The 21,106-nt window shown below is 43.1% G+C and overlaps 1 protein-coding gene across 7 annotated transcripts in view; it reads right to left on the reverse strand.

The window, feature by feature from the left end:
* The window catches only part of foxn3 (forkhead box N3), a 343,712-nt gene that overhangs the window by 153,887 nt on the left and 168,719 nt on the right, over positions 1 to 21,106 (reverse strand). For all 7 annotated transcript variants that reach the window (XM_041214481.1, XM_041214484.1, XM_041214483.1 and 4 more), the window contains one exon: positions 14,696 to 14,832. In XM_041214481.1, coding sequence (XP_041070415.1) covers positions 14,696 to 14,832 — 137 coding nt within the window. The remainder of the gene's footprint in view (positions 1 to 14,695; positions 14,833 to 21,106) is intronic.

Consider the following 21,106-nt stretch of genomic DNA (forward strand, 5'->3'; position numbering starts at 1 on the left):
ATAGGATATACTGCTCAGGAGCAGGCTATTCGGCCCGAACAGTCAATGTAAATGTTTAGCTCCACTCAAGCCTCCTCCCATCTTTCCTCATTTAAATATATCATCACATCCCTCTATTCCCTTCCTCATATGCTTGTCCAGCTTCCCTTTAAACCTATCTACACTATTCTCTTCAACACTCTCTGTAGTAGCAAGTACCACATTCTTACCGCTCTTTAGGTAAAGGTGTTTTTTTTGAATTTCAAATTGGATTTCTGGGTGACTATCTTATATTGATGATGTATAATGGCTTCATAAAATTTCAATGTACTTTAACACCCAATACATTATTTTGAACAAACACAATCTAGGAAGATGATTAGAACATAACCAGCAAAGTACAGCCACTACTTTTTCTTTTCTGTTTACAATTTACGAATAAGTGATGGGAAATTTCGAGATTGTGGAAGACTTCACATTGGTGTATACAACTACAGTTCAGTTATTCACGTGAGCACCATAATTTTACAATAGTCTGACCGTTATACAAAGTTGCTAAGTGACATTGTATTTTATAGTGCTCTTTTATGACAAATCAAACAATCAGTAAAGAAATCACCTGTCTCAACTTGTGAATTAAATTGTTAGATCCATTCTCAAATCAAAATCATTGCAAACATATTCAACATTGCTTTGAGTAATTATTAGAGTTTCCTGCATTGAGCGTCACTCCTACCAGAATTTTGCTCCATTAAAAAGAGGCAGCTGAACTCAAACATTTTTCTCTCTATTTGAATGTTCCCCCACTAGTCGGTGCTTCCTCCTATAAACACATAAATTCCACTCCCAAAAGTCTTCTACTAAGGCTCTGCCACCACCTCTATAACTTAGCATCTAGACGCTGGAAAATTGAAGAGGTCAACGTTCTCCCTCCCTTACACATCAGCACCTCTGTTGTCATGATTGGGGAGCTACTATGTGTGGGGAGTTGCTATGTGAGGAATCTAGAGTACAAAGCTGCAACTGTCTGACAGTGTAACGCCAGATCAACAGGCCATTTTGTCCTGAGCCAAATGATTGTGTGCAGATAACCTGCTTGCCCAGTCACATAAACTAGAGAAATGTTAGGAGGTATTAGAAAAAAAGAGTGGGAGACAACACAAACTGATCTGGATATTAATGTTCACTGTTGCGTGCCAAGGTAAAAAAAAAAATAGGTTAAATTTTAAGCTAAAAGCAACAATTCTTATCTTCAATGTACAAGACTCATGGTTCTCTTGGTACAAGCTCTCAAGAGGATGGATTGCTCCTATATAGATTCTAGCAGAGATCAAGCACAGCAAATCCACATGCAGTCTGAAGCAAGGACAACAGAAAAAAAAATCCAGAACAAGTTTTGAGAAATTCATGTTAGCAGCAGAAACATTAAAAGTTTTAAAAGGCCAAGCGTGTACCGTTCTGGAAAAAGTAGATTTATCCCCAAGCTTCACAACACTTGAATTACCCATGGGAGTTACTGAGCACAGGGTAAGGAAAGAGACAAAACATTCAAGGAAAGGTCTAGCTGGTCTGCATCCCATCTCCTTATGTTTGATTAGAAATTACTAATGGATGAAGCCTGACAACCCAAGCTTGTGATTCAATTACATAGCATGGAAGGGGTTTTGGGAGGAGGGTGGGGGTTGGGCGGTGAGGGTGGGCAGGTGGATGAAAAGCATATTAAAAACTAAAACAACCTTTTTAAAAGGGCAAAGTAAGCGCATTAGGAATTGCATGTGTGAAATTGGCTGATGCAGGTAGTCATGATGGCGATTTAAAAAGCACATTATGGTTTAAAATTTCAGTCAAAGTCTACCAATTCAAATGAAAAGGGATGTAAAAAGTTAAAATAAAAACTGAAAACGCTGGAAAAACTCAGCAGGTCTGACAGCATCTGTGCAGAGAGAAACAGAGTTAACTTTTCAAGTCCGCACAACTCTTTTTCAGGGGGATGTAAAAATTTATACTCTCTTATAGCTAGTAGTCATAACTTTTCTTTTAAAGATGTTCCCACACTACAATGGAAAACAAGAGGAAAAATTTAACTGAGGCTTTTTAAAACAAAATACCAGCCACTTCCACAGAGCCTCAGTCAATCTGCTGATGTCAAGAGAATGGCAGCTTTTCGTAAAACAGGAAGGAGAAATTATTTTAAATTTGTGAAGAGCCTTGTTTAGACAGCACTTCAGACTGGTCTGCAAAGTGTTGGTCTCCTTAATATAGAAAGGATAGAGAGGCACTAGAGAAGTTGCCAGGAGGATTGACAAGGATGAAACCAAGACCGAGATGAGACAACTATCAGGAAAGGCTCAACTGGCTGGGGCTCTATTCTCTAGAGAAATAAAAGATTTAAGATTTGACCCAATAGAGATCTTTAAGATTATGAAGCAGTTTGGTAGGGTAGATGTACAGATGCTGTTTCCACTTGTGTGGGAGTCCCAAAGTAAGGGCCATAAATAGGAGGTAGTCAATAACAAATCCAATAATGCTGTAAAATCCAATATAATTCAACGTAACCTAAGAACCAATCCACAGCCGCCTAACCCAGGGAGTACAGTTTATCTGCTTGCACACTCAGCCAATGACTCCTTGAACTTAGGGGAAGTATGTTATCTTCTAAGCCAATCCAAAGTCACAGGTCCTATTCTCATTGTTGCAGAGATAACCTGGAGGTGTCAAGGTCAACAAAGTGGTTAAGCAACAAGTAGGGAGACTCAACTCTGGAGGCTGAGGTTTATCACTCCCAACACTTGCCTGTCCATGATCTACCAGCTATTAACGTCAATGGGCAGAAAATCATGGGCTGTCAAAGGCAAAAGTAGAAAACTCTGGCTTGTGTGTTTCTGCGAGGAGAAGGAGTCACTGAGTTAATTGTTTACATTGCTACATTAGACTTTCTTTTTCAACTCCTTTTAGAATTTTCATTATTCAATAACATAATGCAGTAAGATGTTTCTGAGTACAGCAAGTGGGGTTGGGGAAGACTGAACAATTAAATGTTAAAACAGGAATTCAAAAGTAACAGGAAAGCAAAATACAGTCTATTGTTGAACACCATATAAATCGAGTCTTATTTTGGACCCTGATTAATCAACAACAACTTGTAGCACCTTAGATCCATTTAAAGACTTGAAAACCCTATCAAGAAAGTGCCTAAAATCAGTCCGGCCATTCTGAAAACAGTAGCTAACATTCATGTTAGCCCACGATCCAGACTGAGAGAATCGTGGGATGCTTAAAAAAACCAGCACCTTATCACCAATAGCAGAAGTCTCTGGCTTTGCTGTCCATTGAAGACAATGGACAGCACTCAACTCAATCCACATAGGGAATGGACGATGCCGTCATCTGCTCCATAAGTGGAAGACGAAGGATGACCCCCAAGGGTAATTGCGGAAATGAGTCCCAAACCATGGAACACATTACAATGATCTTCCCACTAACATCTGCTGCTGGGGTCACCTCATTTCTCCACTCAGCATCTAAGGAGGTCACTAAATGGATAGCCAAGATAAACACCCTTTATAAGAAAGAATACAATAAACTTCTTCAATCATAAGAAAGAAGAATGCAATAAAACATTCCAAGGCACTCTACAAGAGCATTAAAAGCAAATTAAAAACAATTGGGGGAATTGGTGGTGCAGTGGTAATGTCACTGGACTAGTAATCCAGAGCCCCAGGCTAATGCTCTGGGAACATGGGCTTAAATCCCACCATAGCAGCTGGTGGAATTTAAATTCAATTAATAAGAATCTATAATTAAAAGCTAGTCTCAATAATAGTGACCATGGAACCATTGTTGATTGTCCAAAAAAAGCCATATGATTCGCGAATGCCCTTGAGGGAAGGAAATCTGCCATGCTTTCCTGGTCTGGCCTACCTGTGACTCCAAACCGATGTGGTTGACTCTTAAACACCCTCTGAAATAGCCTAGCAAGCTGCTCAGCTATATCAAATTGCTATGAAGTTGACAAAAGGGAATTAAACTGGATGGACCACCCAGCATCAACCTAGGCACCAGAAACAGCAATGGCAAACCCAGCCCTGTCGATCCTGCAAGGTTCTTATCATCAACATCTGGTGGGGGCTTGTGCCAAACTGGGAGAGCTTCCCCACAGACCAGTCAAGCAACAGTTCAACATTGTTTGTAAGCTACGATTCAATGTATGTGACTATGTTCCAGAACACCTCCATCACCACCAACAGGACAGACCCACCAGAGATGGCATCAGTGGTATAAAGTCAGGAGGGGATTGCCCTGGGAGCCCTCAACATTGACTCGGGACCCCATGAAGACTCATGGCATCATGTGCAACAAACATGTGCAAGGAAACCACCTTACTACTCCCCCCTCAGCTGATGGATTAGTGATCCCCCATGTTGAACATCACTTGGAAGAAGCACCGAGGGTGGCAAGGGCGCAGAACGTACTCTGCTTGGGGGAACTTCAATGTCCATTACCAAGAATGGCTTGGTTGCGCCGCTCCTGAATGAGTTGGCCTTCTCCTAAATGACATGGTTGCTAGGCTGGGTCTGCAACAGGTGGCAAGGGAACCAACAAGAGAGAAAAATCTACTTGGCCTTGTCCTCATCAACCTACCTGTCATAGTTGCATCTGTCCAGTAAATTATCAGTAGGGGTGATCACCACACAAGTCCTTGTAGAGATGAAGTTCCACTTTGAGGATACTCTCCATTGTGTTGTGTGGCATTAGCACCGTGCTAAATAGGATTTATTTTGAACAGATCTAGCAACTCAAAATATGCACCCGTAAGGCACTGTGGGCCAACTGCAGCAGCAGAATTATATTCAACCACAATCTGTAACCTCATGGCCCAGCATATCCCTCACTCTACCATTATCAAGCAGGGGAATCAATCCTGGTTCAATGGAGAGTGTAGAAGGGCATGCCAGGAGCAGCACCATGGCATAACTAAAAATAAGGTGTCAACCCAGTGAAGCTACAACACAGGTCTACCTGCATACCAAATAGCAGAAGCAGTATTCAATAGACAGAGCTAAGCAACCAACTGATCAGATCTAAGCTCCGAAGTCCTGCCACAGCCAGTTGTGAATAGAACTGTGCTAGACAATTAAATAACTAAACAGGAGGCAGCTCCACAAACATCTCCATCCTCAATGATGGGCCAGCCCAGTGCATCAGTGCAAACGAGAAGGCTGTGGCATTTGCAACCATCTTCAGTCAGAAGTGTTGAGCAGATGATCCACCTCTACCTCCTCCTGAGGTCCCCAGCATCACACATGCCAGTCTTCAGCCAATTCACTCCATGTGACATCAAGAAAAGGCTAAAGGCTCTGGATGCTGTAAAGGCAATGGGCCTTGACAACATTCCAGCAATAGTACTGAAGACTTTTACTCCAGAACTAGCCACTGCCTTAACTAAGCTGTTTCAGTACAGCTACAACACTGGCATCTACCCAACAATGTAGGAAATTACCCAGGTATGTCCTGTCTACAAAAAAGGACAAATCCAACCTGGCCATTTACTGTCCCATCAGTCTACTCTCGATCATCAGCAAAGTGATGGAAGGAATCTTCGACAGTGCTATCAAGTGGCACTTTGACAGCAATAATCTGCTCACTGACACCCAGTTTGGGTTCCATCAGGGTCACTCAGCTCCTGACCTCATTACAGCCTTGGTTCAAATGTGGACAAAACAGCTGAACTCCAGAGATGAGGTGAGAGTGACTGCCCTTGACATCAAGGTAGCATTTGACTGAGTGTGGCATCAAGGAGCCCTAGCAAAACTGGAGTCCATGGGAATCGGAGAAAACTCTCCACTAGTTGGAGCATACCTAGCACAAAGGAAGATGGCTGTGGTTGTTGGAGGTCAGTCATCTCAGCTCCAGGACATCACTGCAGAAGTTCCTCAGGGTAGTGTCCTAGGCCCAGCCATCTTCAGCTACTTCATCAATGACCCTTCCTCCATCATATGGTCAGAAGTGGGGATGTTTGCTGATGATTGCACAATGTTCAACACCATTTGCAACTCTTCAAATACTGAAGCAGTCCTGGACAACATTCAGGCTTGGGCTGATAAGTGGCAAGTACCATTTGCACCACACAAGACCCAGGCAATGACCATCTCCAACAAGGGAGAATCTAACCATCTCCCCTTGATATTCAATAGCATCACCATTGCTGAATCCCCCACTATCAACATCCTGATGGCTACCATTGACCAAAAATTGAACAAGGCCAGCCATATAAATACTGTGGCTACAAAAGCAGGTCAGAAGCAAGTAACTCACTTCCCAAATCCCCAAAGCCTGTCCACCATCTACAAGGCACAAGGGAGTGTGATGGAATACTCTCCACTTGCCTGGATGAATACAGCTCCAACAACACTCAAGAAGCTTGACACTATCCAGGACAAAGCAGCCCATTTGATTGGCGCCACATCCACTGCTGACGCAGAGTGGCAGCAGTATTTAACATCCACAAGGTGCACTGCAGCAACTCACCATGGCTCCTTCGACTTCCAAACTCTCTACCACCCTGAAGGTCAAGGGCAGCAGATACATGGGAACACCACTATCTGCAAGTTCCCCTCCAAGCCACACACCATCCTCACTTGGAACTAATCGCCGTTCCTTTATTGTCATCAGGTCAAAATTCTGGAACCCCTTGAACCTACACCACATGGCCTGCAGTGGTTCAAGATGGCAACACCACCTTCTCAAGGGCAATTAGGAATGGGTAATAAATGCTGGCCTAGCCAGAGACACCAAAACCCCATGAAAGCACAAAGAAAATCTTGACACCAATACACAAAAGGTGACATTAGGGAAGATGGTCAAAAGCTTGGTTACAGAGGTTTGGAAAGCATTTTAAAGGACGAGGGGTACAGGAATTTAGGGAAGGAGGACCAAAGCTAAGGACCTTAGCAGATGAAAGCACACTATCGATGGTGGGGAGTTAAAATTGGGGAGGCTCAAGGGGCCAGAATTACTTGAGCGCAGAGGTCTGAGGGTCTCAGCATTAAAACACTTTAATGCAGTTTATTGTATGAAGCATTCTAACCCTCCTTCCCTATTGACATGGTGCACATGGACTTCCAAAGTTGACAGCAAAGTGAGAGCCCAGGGAATAAAAGGAACAGTGGCAACATAGAAATAAAGTTGGTCGAGTGACAGTAAACAGAAAGTAGTGCTGAACAGCTGTTTTTCAGACTGCAGCAAGCTATAGCGTGGGGCTCCCCAGGGATCGGAACTAGGACCACTGCTTTTCTTGACATATAATAATGATGTAGACCTGGGTGTACAGGGAGCAATTTGCAGATAACACAAATCTTGAAAGTACTGGGAACTGTGAGGAGGTGATCAACTTCAAGAGGACACACTCAGGCTGGTGGAATGGGCATACATGTGACAGGTGACATTCAACACCGAACTATGAAGTGACACATTTTAGCAGGGAGAACAAGGAATTGAGGGGGGTTGCTGTTGGAGCAGAGAAACCTGCATGAATCGTTGAAGGTGGAAGGTCAGACAGAAGGTGAGGTGAGGTGGAGTGGCAATGGTGTAGTGGTATTGTTGCTGGACTAGTAATCCAGAGACCCAGTAATTTCAATTCAATAAAAATCTGGAATTAGAAAGAAGTCTAATGATGACCATGAAACCATTGTCAATTGTTGTAAAAACTCATCTAGTTCACTAAATGTCCTTTAGGGAAGGAAATCTGTCATCCTTCCTGGTCTGGCCTACACATGACTCCAGACCCACAGCAATGTGATTGACCCTTAAATGCCCTCTGAAATGGCCTAGCAAGCCACTCAGTTGTAACAAATCATTACAAAGTCACAAAAAGGAATGAAACTGGATGGACTACCCGGCATCGGCCAAGGCACTGAATACGACAGCCACAATCACAGCCCTGTCGATCCTGCAATGTCCTCCTTACTAACATCTGGGGACTAGTGCCAAAATTGGGAGAGCTGTCTCACGGACTAGTCAGGCAATAGCCTGACATAGTCATCCTCACGAAATAATATCTTACAGATAATATCCCAGACACCACCATCACCATTCCTGGATATGTCCTGTCCCAGCTGCAGGAGATCCCCAGCAGAGCTGGCGGTACAGTGGTATACAGTCGGGAGGGAGTTGCCCTCGGAGTCCTCAACATCGACTCTGGACCACATGAAGTCTCATGGCATCAGGTCAAACATGGGCAAGGAAACCTCCTGCTGATTACCACATACCTCCCTCTATCAGCTCATGAATCAATCCTTCTCCATGTTGAACACCCCTTGGAGTAAGTATTGAGGGTGGCAAGGGTGCAGAATGTAATCTCGGTGGGGGACTTCAATGTCCATCACCAAGCGTGGCTCAACAGCACCACTACTGACCGAGCTGGCTGAGTTTTAAATGACATAGCTGCTAGACTGGGTCTGCGGCAGGTGGTGAGGGAAGCAACAAAAGGGAAAAACATACTTGACCTCATCCTCACCAGCCTGCCTGCCGCAGATGCATCTGTCCATGACAGTATCGGTAGGAGTGACCACTGCACAGCCATTCTGGAGGCCAAGTCCCACCTTCACAGTGAGGGTACCCTCCATCATGTTCTGTGGCATTACCACTGTGCTAAATGGGATAGATTTTGAACAGAACTAGCAACTCAAGACTGGGTGCCCATGAGAGGTTGTGGGCCATCAGCAGCAGCCGAACTGTACTCTAACACAATCTGTAACCTCATGGCCTGGCATATCCCCCGCTCTTCATTGAACCAGGGATGATCCCCTGGCTTGATGGTAATGCTGGAGCGCAGGAGGGCATGCCAGGAGCAGCAGCAGGCATACCTAAAAATGAGATGTCAACCTGTTGAAGCTATGACACAGAACTACTTGCGTGCCAAACAGCATAAGCAGCAAGTGATAGACAGGGCTAAGCAATCCCACAACCAATGGACCAGATCGAAGCTCTGCAGTCCTGCCACATCCAGTCAGAAATGGTAGTGCACAATTAAAAAACTCACTGGAGGCGGTGGCTTCACAAATATCCCCGTCCTCAATGACGGAGGAGCCCAGCATGTCAGTGCAAAAGATAAGGCTGAAGCATTTGCTACAACCTTCAGCCAGAAGTGCCGAGTGGATGATCCATCTCGGCCTCCTTCGGAGGTCCCCAGCATCTCCGATGCCAGTCTTCAGCCAATTTGATTCACTCCACGTGATATCAAGAAACGGCTGTAGGCACTGGATACTGCAAAGGCTATGGGTCCTGAGAACATTCCAGCAATAGTACCGAAGACTTGTACTCCAGAACGTGCTGCGCCCCTAGCCAAGCTGTTCTAGTACATCAACAACACTGGCATCTGCCCAGCTTTGTGGAAAATTGCCCAGGTATGTCCTGTACACAAAAAGCAGGACAAATCCAACCAGGCCAATTACCACCCCATCAGTCTACTCTCCATCATCAGTAAAGAAATGGAAGGGGTCATCAACAGTGTTATCAAGCGGCACTTGCTTAGCAATAACCTGTTCACTGACACCCAGTTTGAGTTCCGCCAAGGCCAAAGCCACTGGAGGAACAACACCTCATCTTCCGACTAGGGACTTTACAGCCTTCCGGACTGAATATTGAATTCAACAACTTTAGGTCGTGAGCTCCCTCCCCCATCCCCACCCCTTTTCTGTTTCCCCCTTCCTTTTTTTTCCCAATAAATTATAAAGATTTTCCTTTTCCTACCTATTTCCATTATATATAAAAAAAACCCCACTAGAGCTATACCTTGAGTGCCCTACCATCCATTCTTAATTAGCACATTCGTTTAGATAATATCACCAACTTTAACTTTAACACCTATGTGTTCTATTGTACTATTGTCGTTGACATCTTTTGATGATCTGCTTCTATCACTGCTTGTTTGTCCCTACAACCACACCTGCCCCCCCCACCTCTCTCTCTCTATCTCTCCGCCCCCCACACACACACCTTAAACCAGCTTATATTTCAACTCTTTCTTGGACTCGAACTCAAGTTCTGTCGAAGGGTCATGAGGACTCGAAACGTCAACTCTTTTCTTCTCCGCCGATGCTGCCAGACCTGCTGAGTTTTTCCAGGTAATTCTGTTTTTGTTTTTCCACTTTGTTCCTGCTCCTGACCTCATTACAGCCTTAGTTCAAACATGGACAAAAGAGCTGAACTCCCGAGGTGAGGTGAGGTGAGTGACTGCCCTTGACATCAAGGCAGCATTTGACGAAGTGTGGCATCAAGCAGCCCTAGTAAAACTGGAGTCAATGGGAATCAGGGGGAAAATGCTCTGCTGTTTGGAGTCATAACTAGCACATAGGAAAATGGTTGTGGTTGTTGGGGGTCAGTCATCTCAGCTCCAGGACATCACTGTAGGGAGTTCCTTAGGGTAGTGGCCTTGGCCCAACCATCTTCAGCTGCTTCAACAATGACCTTCCTTTCATCACAAGGTCAGAAGTGGGGATGTTCGCTGATGATTGCACAACGTTCAGCACCATTCACGACTCCTCAGATGCTGAAGCAGTCCATGTCCAAATACAGCAAGACCTGGACAATATCCAGGCTTAGGCTGACAAGTGGCAAGTAACATTCACGCCACACAAGTGCCAGGCAATGACCATCTCCAACAAGAGAGAATCGAACCATCACCCACTGATGCTCAATGGCATTACCATCACTGAATCCCCCACTATCAACATCCTGGAGGTTACCATTGACCAGAAACTGAACTAGGCTAGCCATATAAATACTGTGGCTACGGTGCAGGTCAGAGGCCAGGAACGCTGCGACGAGTAACTCACCTCCTGACTTCCTAAAGCCTGTCCATCATCTACAAGGCACAGGTCAGGAATGCGATGGAATATTCCCCACTTGCTTGGATGAGTGGAGCTCACACAGCACTCAAGCTCGACACCGTCCAGAACAAAGCAGCCCACTTGATTGGCACCACATCCACAAACATTTACTCCCTCCATCACCGACGCACAGTAGCAGCAGTGTGTACCATCTACAAGATGCACAGCAGGAATTCACCAAGGATCCTTCGACAGCACTTTCCAAATCCACGACCACCACCATCTAGAAGGATAAGGGCAGCAGATAGATTGGAGAACCATCAGCTGCAAGTTCCCTTCCAGGTAACTCACCATTCTGACTTGGAAATATGTTGATGTTCCTTCACTATCGGTCAAAATCCTGGAACTCCCTGCCTAACAGCACTGTGGGCATACCTACACCACATGGACTGCTGCAGTCTCACCACCACCTTCTCAAGGGCAAGTAGGGATGAGCAATAAATGCTGGCCCGGCCAGCAAAGTCCACATCCCGTGAATGAATTAAAAAAAAGTAGATAAAGAGACAAATAGAATCCTGGGCTTTACAAAGAGGCGTAGAGACAAAAAGCAAGAAAGTTAGGATGAGCCTGTCTGAAACTATGGTTTGGCCTCAACTGGAGTATTGTGTCCAAATCCAGGTACCGTACTTTAGGAAGGATGTGAAAATATTCAAGAGGGTGGAGAAAAGATTTAAGTGAATGGTTCCGGAGGTGAGAGGCTTCAATTGTGTGGATAGATTGGGAAACTGGGCTTGTTCTCCTTTGAGGAAAAAAAGTTGAGAGATTTGATAATGGTGTTCGAAATCCTGAGGAGTGTAGATGGAGTAGACTTTTTTCATCTATATGTTCACAGGGTGTAGGCACCACTGGCTAGGCCAGCATTTATTGCCCATCACTATCTGCCCTTGAGAAGGTGTTAGTAAGCCACCTTCTTGAGCCACTGCAGTCCATGTGGTATATGTACATACTATTAGAATAGAGAGAGAGAAGATGAAGGATTGAGAACCAGAGAGCACAAATTTACAGAGATTGGCAAAAGAACCAATGGGGTTCTTTTGACAATGGGGAAAACTTTTTTATGCAGTGAGTGGTGAGGATCTGAGATACACTGCCTACGGGTATGGTGGAGCAGGTTTGACTGTCGCTTTCAAAGGCAATCGGATAAGTAACTGAAGAGGAAAAACATGGTGGAGTGAAGACAAAAGGGTAGGGGAGTGGTACTGGCTAAATTGCTCTTGTAGAGAGCTGGCAGTGGCTGGACGGGCCAAATGGCCACCTGTGTTATAACAAATCTCTGCAGGAAAGCATCTGATCTCTGTCCAAACTCCATAAAAATATACCAGCAAGACTGAGACCAAGCATTCACAGCACAGGCAATTGTGGGCATCAATCCAGTTTTGCACTGGATTTTGTATGTTATAATAATTGAGAATGGAGTTAAAATGGTCATAGAGGTGTTTTTATCTAAATGTATGTGCAGCCACTGGGATTCAGCCACTGAAATTTTTAGCTTATGACTGATAATTTTACCTTTGTAACTACATTGGTTTGGAGCTTTTAAAATCATCAGGAAAGTATCTGGAGGGGAGAAGAGGAAACATTTTTTTTTTCCACTCTGTTGTCGGGATTTGAGACACAACTCAAAAACGGTGGTAGAAGCCTATTTCATAAATAATTTTGAAAGGGAGTCGGATAGGTATTTGAGGAGGTGACACTTAGTGTTACTGGCAAAAAGCAGGAATGTGGGACTAAGCATGACTCCTCTTTCAAAGAACCAGCAGAAGCAATGATGAGGCGAATGGTCTCCTTCTGTGCTGTGTTTCTATCATCCTAACTACCACCCAGTGCTGAGGTAACTATTCAATTTACAAAACAAAAACAGAATTACCTGGAAAAACTCAGCAGGTCTGGCAGCATCGGCGGAGAAGAAAAGAGTTGACGTTTCGAGTCCTCATGACCCTGAGGACTCGAAACGTCAACTCTTTTCTTCTCCGCCGATGCTGCCAGACCTGCTGAGTTTTTCCAGGTAATTCTGTTTTTGTTTTGGATTTCCAGCATCCGCAGTTTTTTTGTTTTTATTCAATTTACAGTCTGACTAAATCCAAGCCAGTTTAAATAAACTAATAATGAGCAAGGAGGCGAATGTACATTGTAACCACATAATAGTGGTCCTTTCTGAGTGCAATAGAGCTGACCCAATTACTCAAAGTAACAGAATACTTCTGGTTCATCTCATCAAATCCAGTGACAACAGAAAGACAAAATAACCAACACAAATTGGATACACAGACTTGAGTTTTGATCCAAAGTAATCTTCTGTTAAACCAGCACTGAGCAGCATACTTGCACATATCTAAATGGAGGAAGTTTCCTCAAGATATGGTGTACTCAACAAGCACATTGGAACTTTACAGCACAACAATAGTCGACTGTAGGGGCTGATATCAACTCCAAGGAAGTAATCTTTCCCAAACTCAGCCTTGAAAACATTTTCCCTGAACAGCTAACAATGTTTACTTGTTCAAGTTTACAGCACTGCAAATAAGCCATTACAGATATAAACTTTAGCTGACTTTAACTGACCTGCACAGTTGAGACCAAAACCAGGCCGGAAATGAACAAAGGCCAGAGGAGTTAAACAGGGCTGCCAGCTGCTTTAGTGTTACCACTCCAAGCAGGCCACAGAGATTCACTGTTCAAATTTTTACAATTGTATACATGCACAAGACGGGGTATTCAAAAATGGGCTTATTTAGAAATAGACCAATTTGCTGCTAACTGATGTCCAACAGGTCATGACTTTTAGAATCCTTTGTGGCATCTCCTCCTCCTCCCCCTCCCCACAATTTGGCTCATTAGCTCTGGAAAGGAAAAGATTGCTGTAAAGAAAATATTTCCATTACATTGAAACTCCCAATGTTCCAAAGGTTTTAAAGATTTTCCATTGTTGTGGAGTGTACAGCGACTGGGCTTGTGCAGGGAAATGTTTTAGAAATGTAGGTTAATGCTTCCACTGCTTTAGAGAAACATAAAAATCTGCAATGTCAAAAGCAATATACCACAAGGACCTTTTGTATTTGATGGTAAGGGTTTGACTCTACGTACATCACAGGCACTCGGGGTTTTACAAGCATTTTTTTTCTCCCCTGGATTACTCTGTCGCTTCACCGAGTCCCATTTTGTTTTAATCTCCCAGAGCTGGCTGACCTCAAGTTGTCATCTCAGATGAAGCACGCTTCTGTGGATATTTATGAAGACAGAAGGGGGGAAAAAAAGCAGGTACAAAACACACACATGCTTACACATTAAAAAAAAGGCTGGAAGCCAACTGGAGTCACTGTGGAGAACGTGTTGTCAAGGCAACAGCGTAATTCCACATGCTAACAGCCTGTCCATTTGCCAGGCAACAAAACAGAACTCGTGATGCAACTGCACCTGTCTCAGCTATGCGTTGCTGTGGCAACATTCCAGCTTCCATGGTTACCATCACGCTAATCACCTAGCAAGGCAGATGTACAGCAGTTTCCTTCTCAGCCCAGCTGTTCCTTCCAATCTCTCTTTTGACAATTGATGGTCTAGGCATGTGCTGGAATGTGCTTTAACTCTATAACAAGGCAGTACACCTCTCCCCTCACAGAGCTTCACACAGCTGTTGGCTGAAACATGATATCACTGCAGGGAAGCTTCAACCTCCGATCTTTTACTTACACAATGACAGGGGCATAAACAAACATTTTCAGCCTCCACCCCTCCCGTTCCACTCCTCAAGCAATACATGTCCAATTCACCCTGTCATTAACTCGGATAAATGAACGCCTGAGTAAATGCAACAGCTCACACACACTTACCTTTGATATCCCCGTGGGGAAGTGGGAGGCGTATTAAAAACATGAGAGTAAGGATGGTAGGGCGTCTTTTTCAAAGCCTGAATAAGGTTTTGTCTGTATTCTGGGTCTATACACCATAAGGAGCCCTTCCCAATACTCTGTGAAAAGAAAGAAAACATGGGTCATATACCACAAGTTTCAAAACTTAATACATCAGAAAATCTTTTCTCCCCATTCCCCCACCTCCATGACAGGTTTAAGTTCAATCTTGGCAAGCACCATATCAGAAACACAAATATATTTTATGAAACAGGGAGTGATTAATATTAACTATTTCCAGATTTGCACAGAGGGCAGACTGGTGAAATCAAATCGATGTAATTGCTCTTTACACACGCAGAAACTCACACTGGTATGTCTAGATCAGTGGGTTTACACCAACATTCAATACTTACTTTACTTTTTAAAGCAGCGTGTCAGGCTTTTCATTGAAAGTTTAAAGCCAGTGGACAACAGCAGCACAGAGTTCCTCTGCTCTTCCAAATACAGTGTTATATAAAAACAAAGGTAACATGATGATTTTCACATTTCCACTGTGAAAACAACCATCACTGCTAGGCACATCTCAGCAGTTGCTTTCCCTGTTCCTCTTTCAAATTACACCATTGTCTGGCAACAGATGAGGGTGAACAGTATATTGCTACAATTTCTAAATAGTCTTTTTCACTGTTCAAAGTTGATGAGCTTCAGTGTCTGCTTTTCACATGGGATGGGGGGGGGGGAGGATTAAGCTCTAGATTTAAACTTCAAACATGAAAAAAATGTTTTGAGTCAGTATCATGCAAAAGGTTTTGGTGCTCAGCAACAAAAAAAAAATCAGAGCAAAGGTAATAAAAATCATATGTACTGCAAAACCAGTCTAGCAATAATCTTTCACAATAATTACATTTCACAACACAACAAAAAATGTTTTTCTTTTATAAACCCTTGATTTTCATAACAGATCAATAGTAGTCACAGAGCAAAGCAGGCACTATTTAAATGAGCAGTGCAGAAACCCACCTTGCAGAGTAGGAGTTGCTGGCAAATAGAAAAGCTACAAGTGGAGAGAGGACCTGTGATCTCTTTTGGCTGCTGGTAAAGCCAGCCATGGGATTCTGATAACCAGGAGAGAAGTTGCATAAAGCCACAGTTAACAGCTCCCTTCCAAACATGTAATAAGTAGAGGGAGTAAAGAACAAGCAGCAAACCAGAGTCAGAGGAGTGAAAGCTGCTGGGCTCAAATAAGGAGTTAAGTGGCTTACAATGTTACTGAATTTCAAGATTCAACCCATGCAAATAGCATTCTCTGTGCATAGGTGTCCAACATAGATGTCTCAAATCATGGTGACCACCACCAGCACAGCACTGTTTTTGGCCTGTTTCTGTGCTGAAATTATGAAATTCTATAGCCATCAGGTGCCAAATATTGCAGTTGCTATGTAATGTGACTTCCTTATATTCACAGATCAAAAGGAGTTCCAAGATGGTTCAGCGTATTTATGAAGTACCTGAGCCACATGGATCAGGAATTTAGATCACTGACTAGGTGAATGAATCACATGCCAATAGAAAGAGTGCTACAATTAGCTACATGTTTCTAGGGGGAGTAAATGACCAGGATTCCTGCTTCTTATTGCTAACCAAAGTACATGCAAGGGCAGGACAGAATCAAGTTCAGCTACAATGCATTTCCTGTATGGTTGAAAGGTCTACTGTCGAGACCCATACATGAATGATGGATACTTAAGCATGAAGTCATTGGAAATATACTCTAATCAATGATGAGGTGGTGGGGACAGGGGGTGCTGGTGGAGATGGGGGCGAGAGTTAGAGGTGGGGTAAGAGAGGAAAAGACAGTGGGGAAATAGAGGGGAAAACATAGGGAAGTGGGGAGGGGAAAAGTCAGTCAGGGTGCTTCTTTATTCCCTTTGTTTCTCATCAGTAATATAGCATATAGAATTTGATCACTTGTGCCCATTCTGTTCTACTTTGCCACTGCATTTGATGGAGAATGGAGAACCGGAGTGAATCTAGGCTCAGTGGTCTATTAATATAGCAGCTGTAAAGTTAACTTTCAGCTGATCTGTACTAAATCCCAGATGTAAACAGCCACAGAAACAAACCCATGCAGTTGGCACAGAGCGAGAACCACTTTCAATCCACACTCACACAACAGAAGGTACATTTTCTACAAGGCAAGAACGTTCTTCCTACTCTCTGGGGGTAGCATCACATAGCAGTCTGACAACGCGGATGCTTTCCCATCAGACAAGTTCAAACTACAGCCAAGGTTGCGGATTCAAACCTGTTCTTTTGCAATTCAGAGCCCAACACCAAACTTCTGGGCATAGATGCCCAATTTATCTTTCTTCTTTCAAAAAGTTGCTGAAATTTTAATGAACTTGCATTGAGCATTCTTGCCTGAAAATTAATTCACTGTGCAAAGTGCTGTGAAGTAGTTCAACGTGTTTAAAGAGCTATACAAAAAGCATGTTTTTTGGGGGCAAAATAGTTGTATTCTTAATCATAAACAAAAATAAAAATAGCTGGAAAAACAGCAGGTCTGACAGCATCTGTGGAGAGGAATACAGTTAACATTTCGAGTCCGTATGACTCTTCATCAGAGCTGAGGAAAAATAGAAATGAGGTGAAATATAAGCTGGTAGAGGGGGATGGGACAGGTAGAGCTGGATAGAGGGCCAGTGATAGGTGGAGGCAAAGAAGAGGTTGCCAAAGATGTCATAGACAAAAGGACAAAGGGGTGTTGACGGTGGTGATATTAGCTTAGAAATGCGCTAACGATGACATTACTCCTTAATCATGCAGTTTCGCTATCTTGGGATCAGTTTCCAAAGCTGCTGAAGCGTCAAGACTTTCAACTTCCATGGTATGATAGATAAGATTAGCAAGACTAGAAGATGCTATCCCTTGGTTCATAGTTAGTTAATCACAGCAGTAGAGGCATTGTGATTAGCTTCAGTAACCCTAGGTGCGAAATGAAGAAAACTAAACAATCTTCCCTTCCTGAATTACTACTGAAAATAGCATAGATGTGAACTAGGTAACCCTTAGCTGTGATGACTTACACTCACTATCAAGCTTTGTGCATGAAGAATACCCACTAATGGAGGGTGACTGACACCCACGGAACCTGTAGTGAGACTCAGCACTTTCAAGAGAGAAAGGAAGAAAATTGAGAAAAAAACCAACAGGCTAAAAAGATTGATGGTTAAAATTAGCTTTAGGACATATCACCCCTTGCCTGCCTACAGAGTCGGAAGCCAGGTGTCATAGCGGAGGTTGGATGAGTCACATTCCGTATCATTTTCTGGTCATATTCAAATAGATTCAACTCTACTCTTCAGATCATCAGCCTGAAATGTTAACTCAGTTTCTCTCTTCATGGATTCTTCCTGACTGCTGAGCATTTCCAGCATTTGACGTTTATTACAGCTGATCAGTAAATGGAACAACTTTTTTTCCATCTACCCTTTCAGGCAGTTGTAGAAGATCACTGACACTATTTTGAAGAATCCCTCAATCAACACCTAGAAATTGATAAACTGGTCATTAGTGCTTTTGCATTTATGGGAGCTTGCAGTGGACAAACTGGCTGGCATATTTTCCTACAGTGCAATGTTTCAAAGAGTGTTTTGTTGCGAGAAAGCACACTGGGGCATCCTGAGACCTTGAAAGGCACTTTATAATTTAAAGTCTTACTCTCTTCCTTTGTTTCATTTCTCAAGATATATTAACAGAGAACTCTGCACTTCAGTTTTGCTCAGCAATATAGTAATTCCTCACCAAGTTGTAATCGAACTTCAGAAAAGTGCAACTTTAAGTGAATCATATTTTCCCATTAAAACCAATGTAAAAGTTGTAGTTAGGTTTTGTAGGACCTCTCTCATCAGAAAATCATCAAAACATTATACTCCAAGTTGAAATACTTTACATTGGTAAATGAAATAATTGAAGTAAAATAAATTTTAAAATATAAAATAAATATGCTGACTACCTATTTAAGGGGGAGGTGATGGCATAGTGGTATTGTCAGTGGACTAGTAATCCGGAGACCCAGGGTAATGCTCTGGGGACCCGGGTTCGAATTCAATAATAAATTTATTGAATTTATTGAATTCAATAAAAGTCTGGAATTAAAAGTCTAACGATGACCATGAAACCATTGTCGATTGTTGGAAAAAACCCATCTGGTTCACTAATGTAGGAACCTGGTCTGGCCTATATGTGACTCCAGGTCCACAGCAGTGTGGTTGACTCTTACATGCAGGTACCTACACCATATGGACTGCAGCAGTTCAAGAAGGCAGCTCACCACCGCCTTAAGGGCAACTAGAGGTGGGCAATAAATGCTGGCCCAGCCAGCGAAGCCCACATCCCGTGAATGAATTAAAAAATCTTACTTGCTGCCTCTCCTGCTCCCTGACCCTCTCTCTCTCTCTCTCGCTGCTGACCCTCCAGCTCGCGGCCTCTACTGCACTCTGCCTCGCGCCAAACGTCCTGCTCTGTGCCTCTTCCGTCACTTCCCTCTCCTGAACCCTCACTGTGTGCGAGGCTCTGGAGATGAGCAGCGAGAGGCAGGAAGAGCAACTTCAACTTGCAGGGGTTAAGCCAGGAACTGGAGGGTCAGAAGTAAGAGGGAGGGTCACCGAGTGGCAGAGGCCATGAATGAGGGGATTGGCAGTGAGAGGGTGGGTCAGGGAGCGACAGAGGCCACTCCAAAATGGCAACAATCGGAACACACAGCCCCGCATCAAACCTGGCATGAAAGTACTTAAAAATAAAACTCAGCGCTAAATGTGAATATGGGCCCCATTAACTGGACATGTTAAAGCAAAAGAACTTAAAACGGCAGAACCTAAAACAGGGCTTAATGTACATTTGTATGCATCTTATGAATTAAATTTAAATAATAATCATTGTAATTGCACAGGCTTCCAGCGAAACCTTTACATCTATCATAAAAACAAACCTATATTAGTAACATAAAACATGAGTGACAGTGGTGGAAACAGACAGGTCAGTCCGAATCAGCGATGAGACCAGTTAATTTAATGTATCGGACATGACCCTTTTATCAGGGTCCACACCTGCAATACAAACTTCTCTGTGCTCTCCAACAACAATGCCTGATCTGTTGCATATTGTGTTTTTGTTTCAGATTTCCAACCTCTAGCTTGTTGTTTGTTTGTTTATATTCGTAACATGATCAATTCAAGTGGTCTTCAGCACTGAAAAAGCTGCTACAGCAGCCATGCTGTCGCTGTAAGTGGATTTGATCATTTCTGAAAATCTTAGTTAGAAACAATGTCAAATTTTCTCACTTTAAAAATGCTTTTAAGGGCAGATGTATGACAGGAGCTTTTTTCCCCCAGAGTCATCCGGCAAAGGTGTTATAGAGTTGATTTTCCAGCCAACTTTTCTAGGTGGAAACACAACTTTATTTACAAGGCAGCAGCAGCAGCTACATGTGTGCATCTAACTCTATAAATAAAGAAGAACTCTCTTCCCCACACTGCGAACACATTAGTTTACACAGATTATGTGATCTTACAACACAATAAAGCTATAGTCCTAAATTTATCAGAACTATAATTACTACAAAAAGCTTCCCCCTCTGGCTGCTTCTTTGTTCTGTGATTTACTGATAGGCCTGTCAATAAAACACCATTCCCTCCTTCGGAACGTGGTGTGAGTCTCAAGAAACCACATTCTAATGTGGTTAGAGGCCATCCTGGCTAAATGGGCACTGAAGACATGAGACTCTGATGTTTGCATTTGAAATAGGCTGAGTTGTTACGTGTCACAAACTGGCTGCTCTAGCTTCAATGCACATCTTCAATGCCTGCTGCCTAAAGCTTCTTTTTAAAAAACAAAGTCTGCATGAATTCACTTTGCTTTAAAACACAACATTTCAAAAGTAACTAATTTTCAAAACTTGTCTGTGAAGGAACAAAAGATCAAAAAACCCAATAACATAACAAGGCAAAGTACATGGGCAAAGACAAAAAAAAACAAAAAATCATTAGCACTTTCATATGAAGTGTAGGATTAGGTTTTAGGGATGATTGCACAATCTTGTGCCATTGGCAAGGAACCGTGTTTGAAGAGAGTGCAGCATTCTGCAACCTGTGCTCCTGGTGCATGCAGTTCTCTGCCAGAGGCACGTGGGTCGTGAGTCGCTCCTTGCGTCATCAATAATATTATATAAACCTGTCCAGTAGTCATAACTATATATTTAACTTTATATAAAAAAGGCTTATTGCTGACACGGAGACCTGGAAACTACAAGGAAAGGATTACTTCGTTATTATTAGTTCAACATCACAATTTCAATAAAAGGCTACGTTGCTTTCATGAGGCTTTCAGAAA

This window comes from Carcharodon carcharias, chromosome 20 (genome assembly GCF_017639515.1).
Source record: "Carcharodon carcharias isolate sCarCar2 chromosome 20, sCarCar2.pri, whole genome shotgun sequence".
NCBI lineage: Eukaryota > Metazoa > Chordata > Chondrichthyes > Lamniformes > Lamnidae > Carcharodon > Carcharodon carcharias.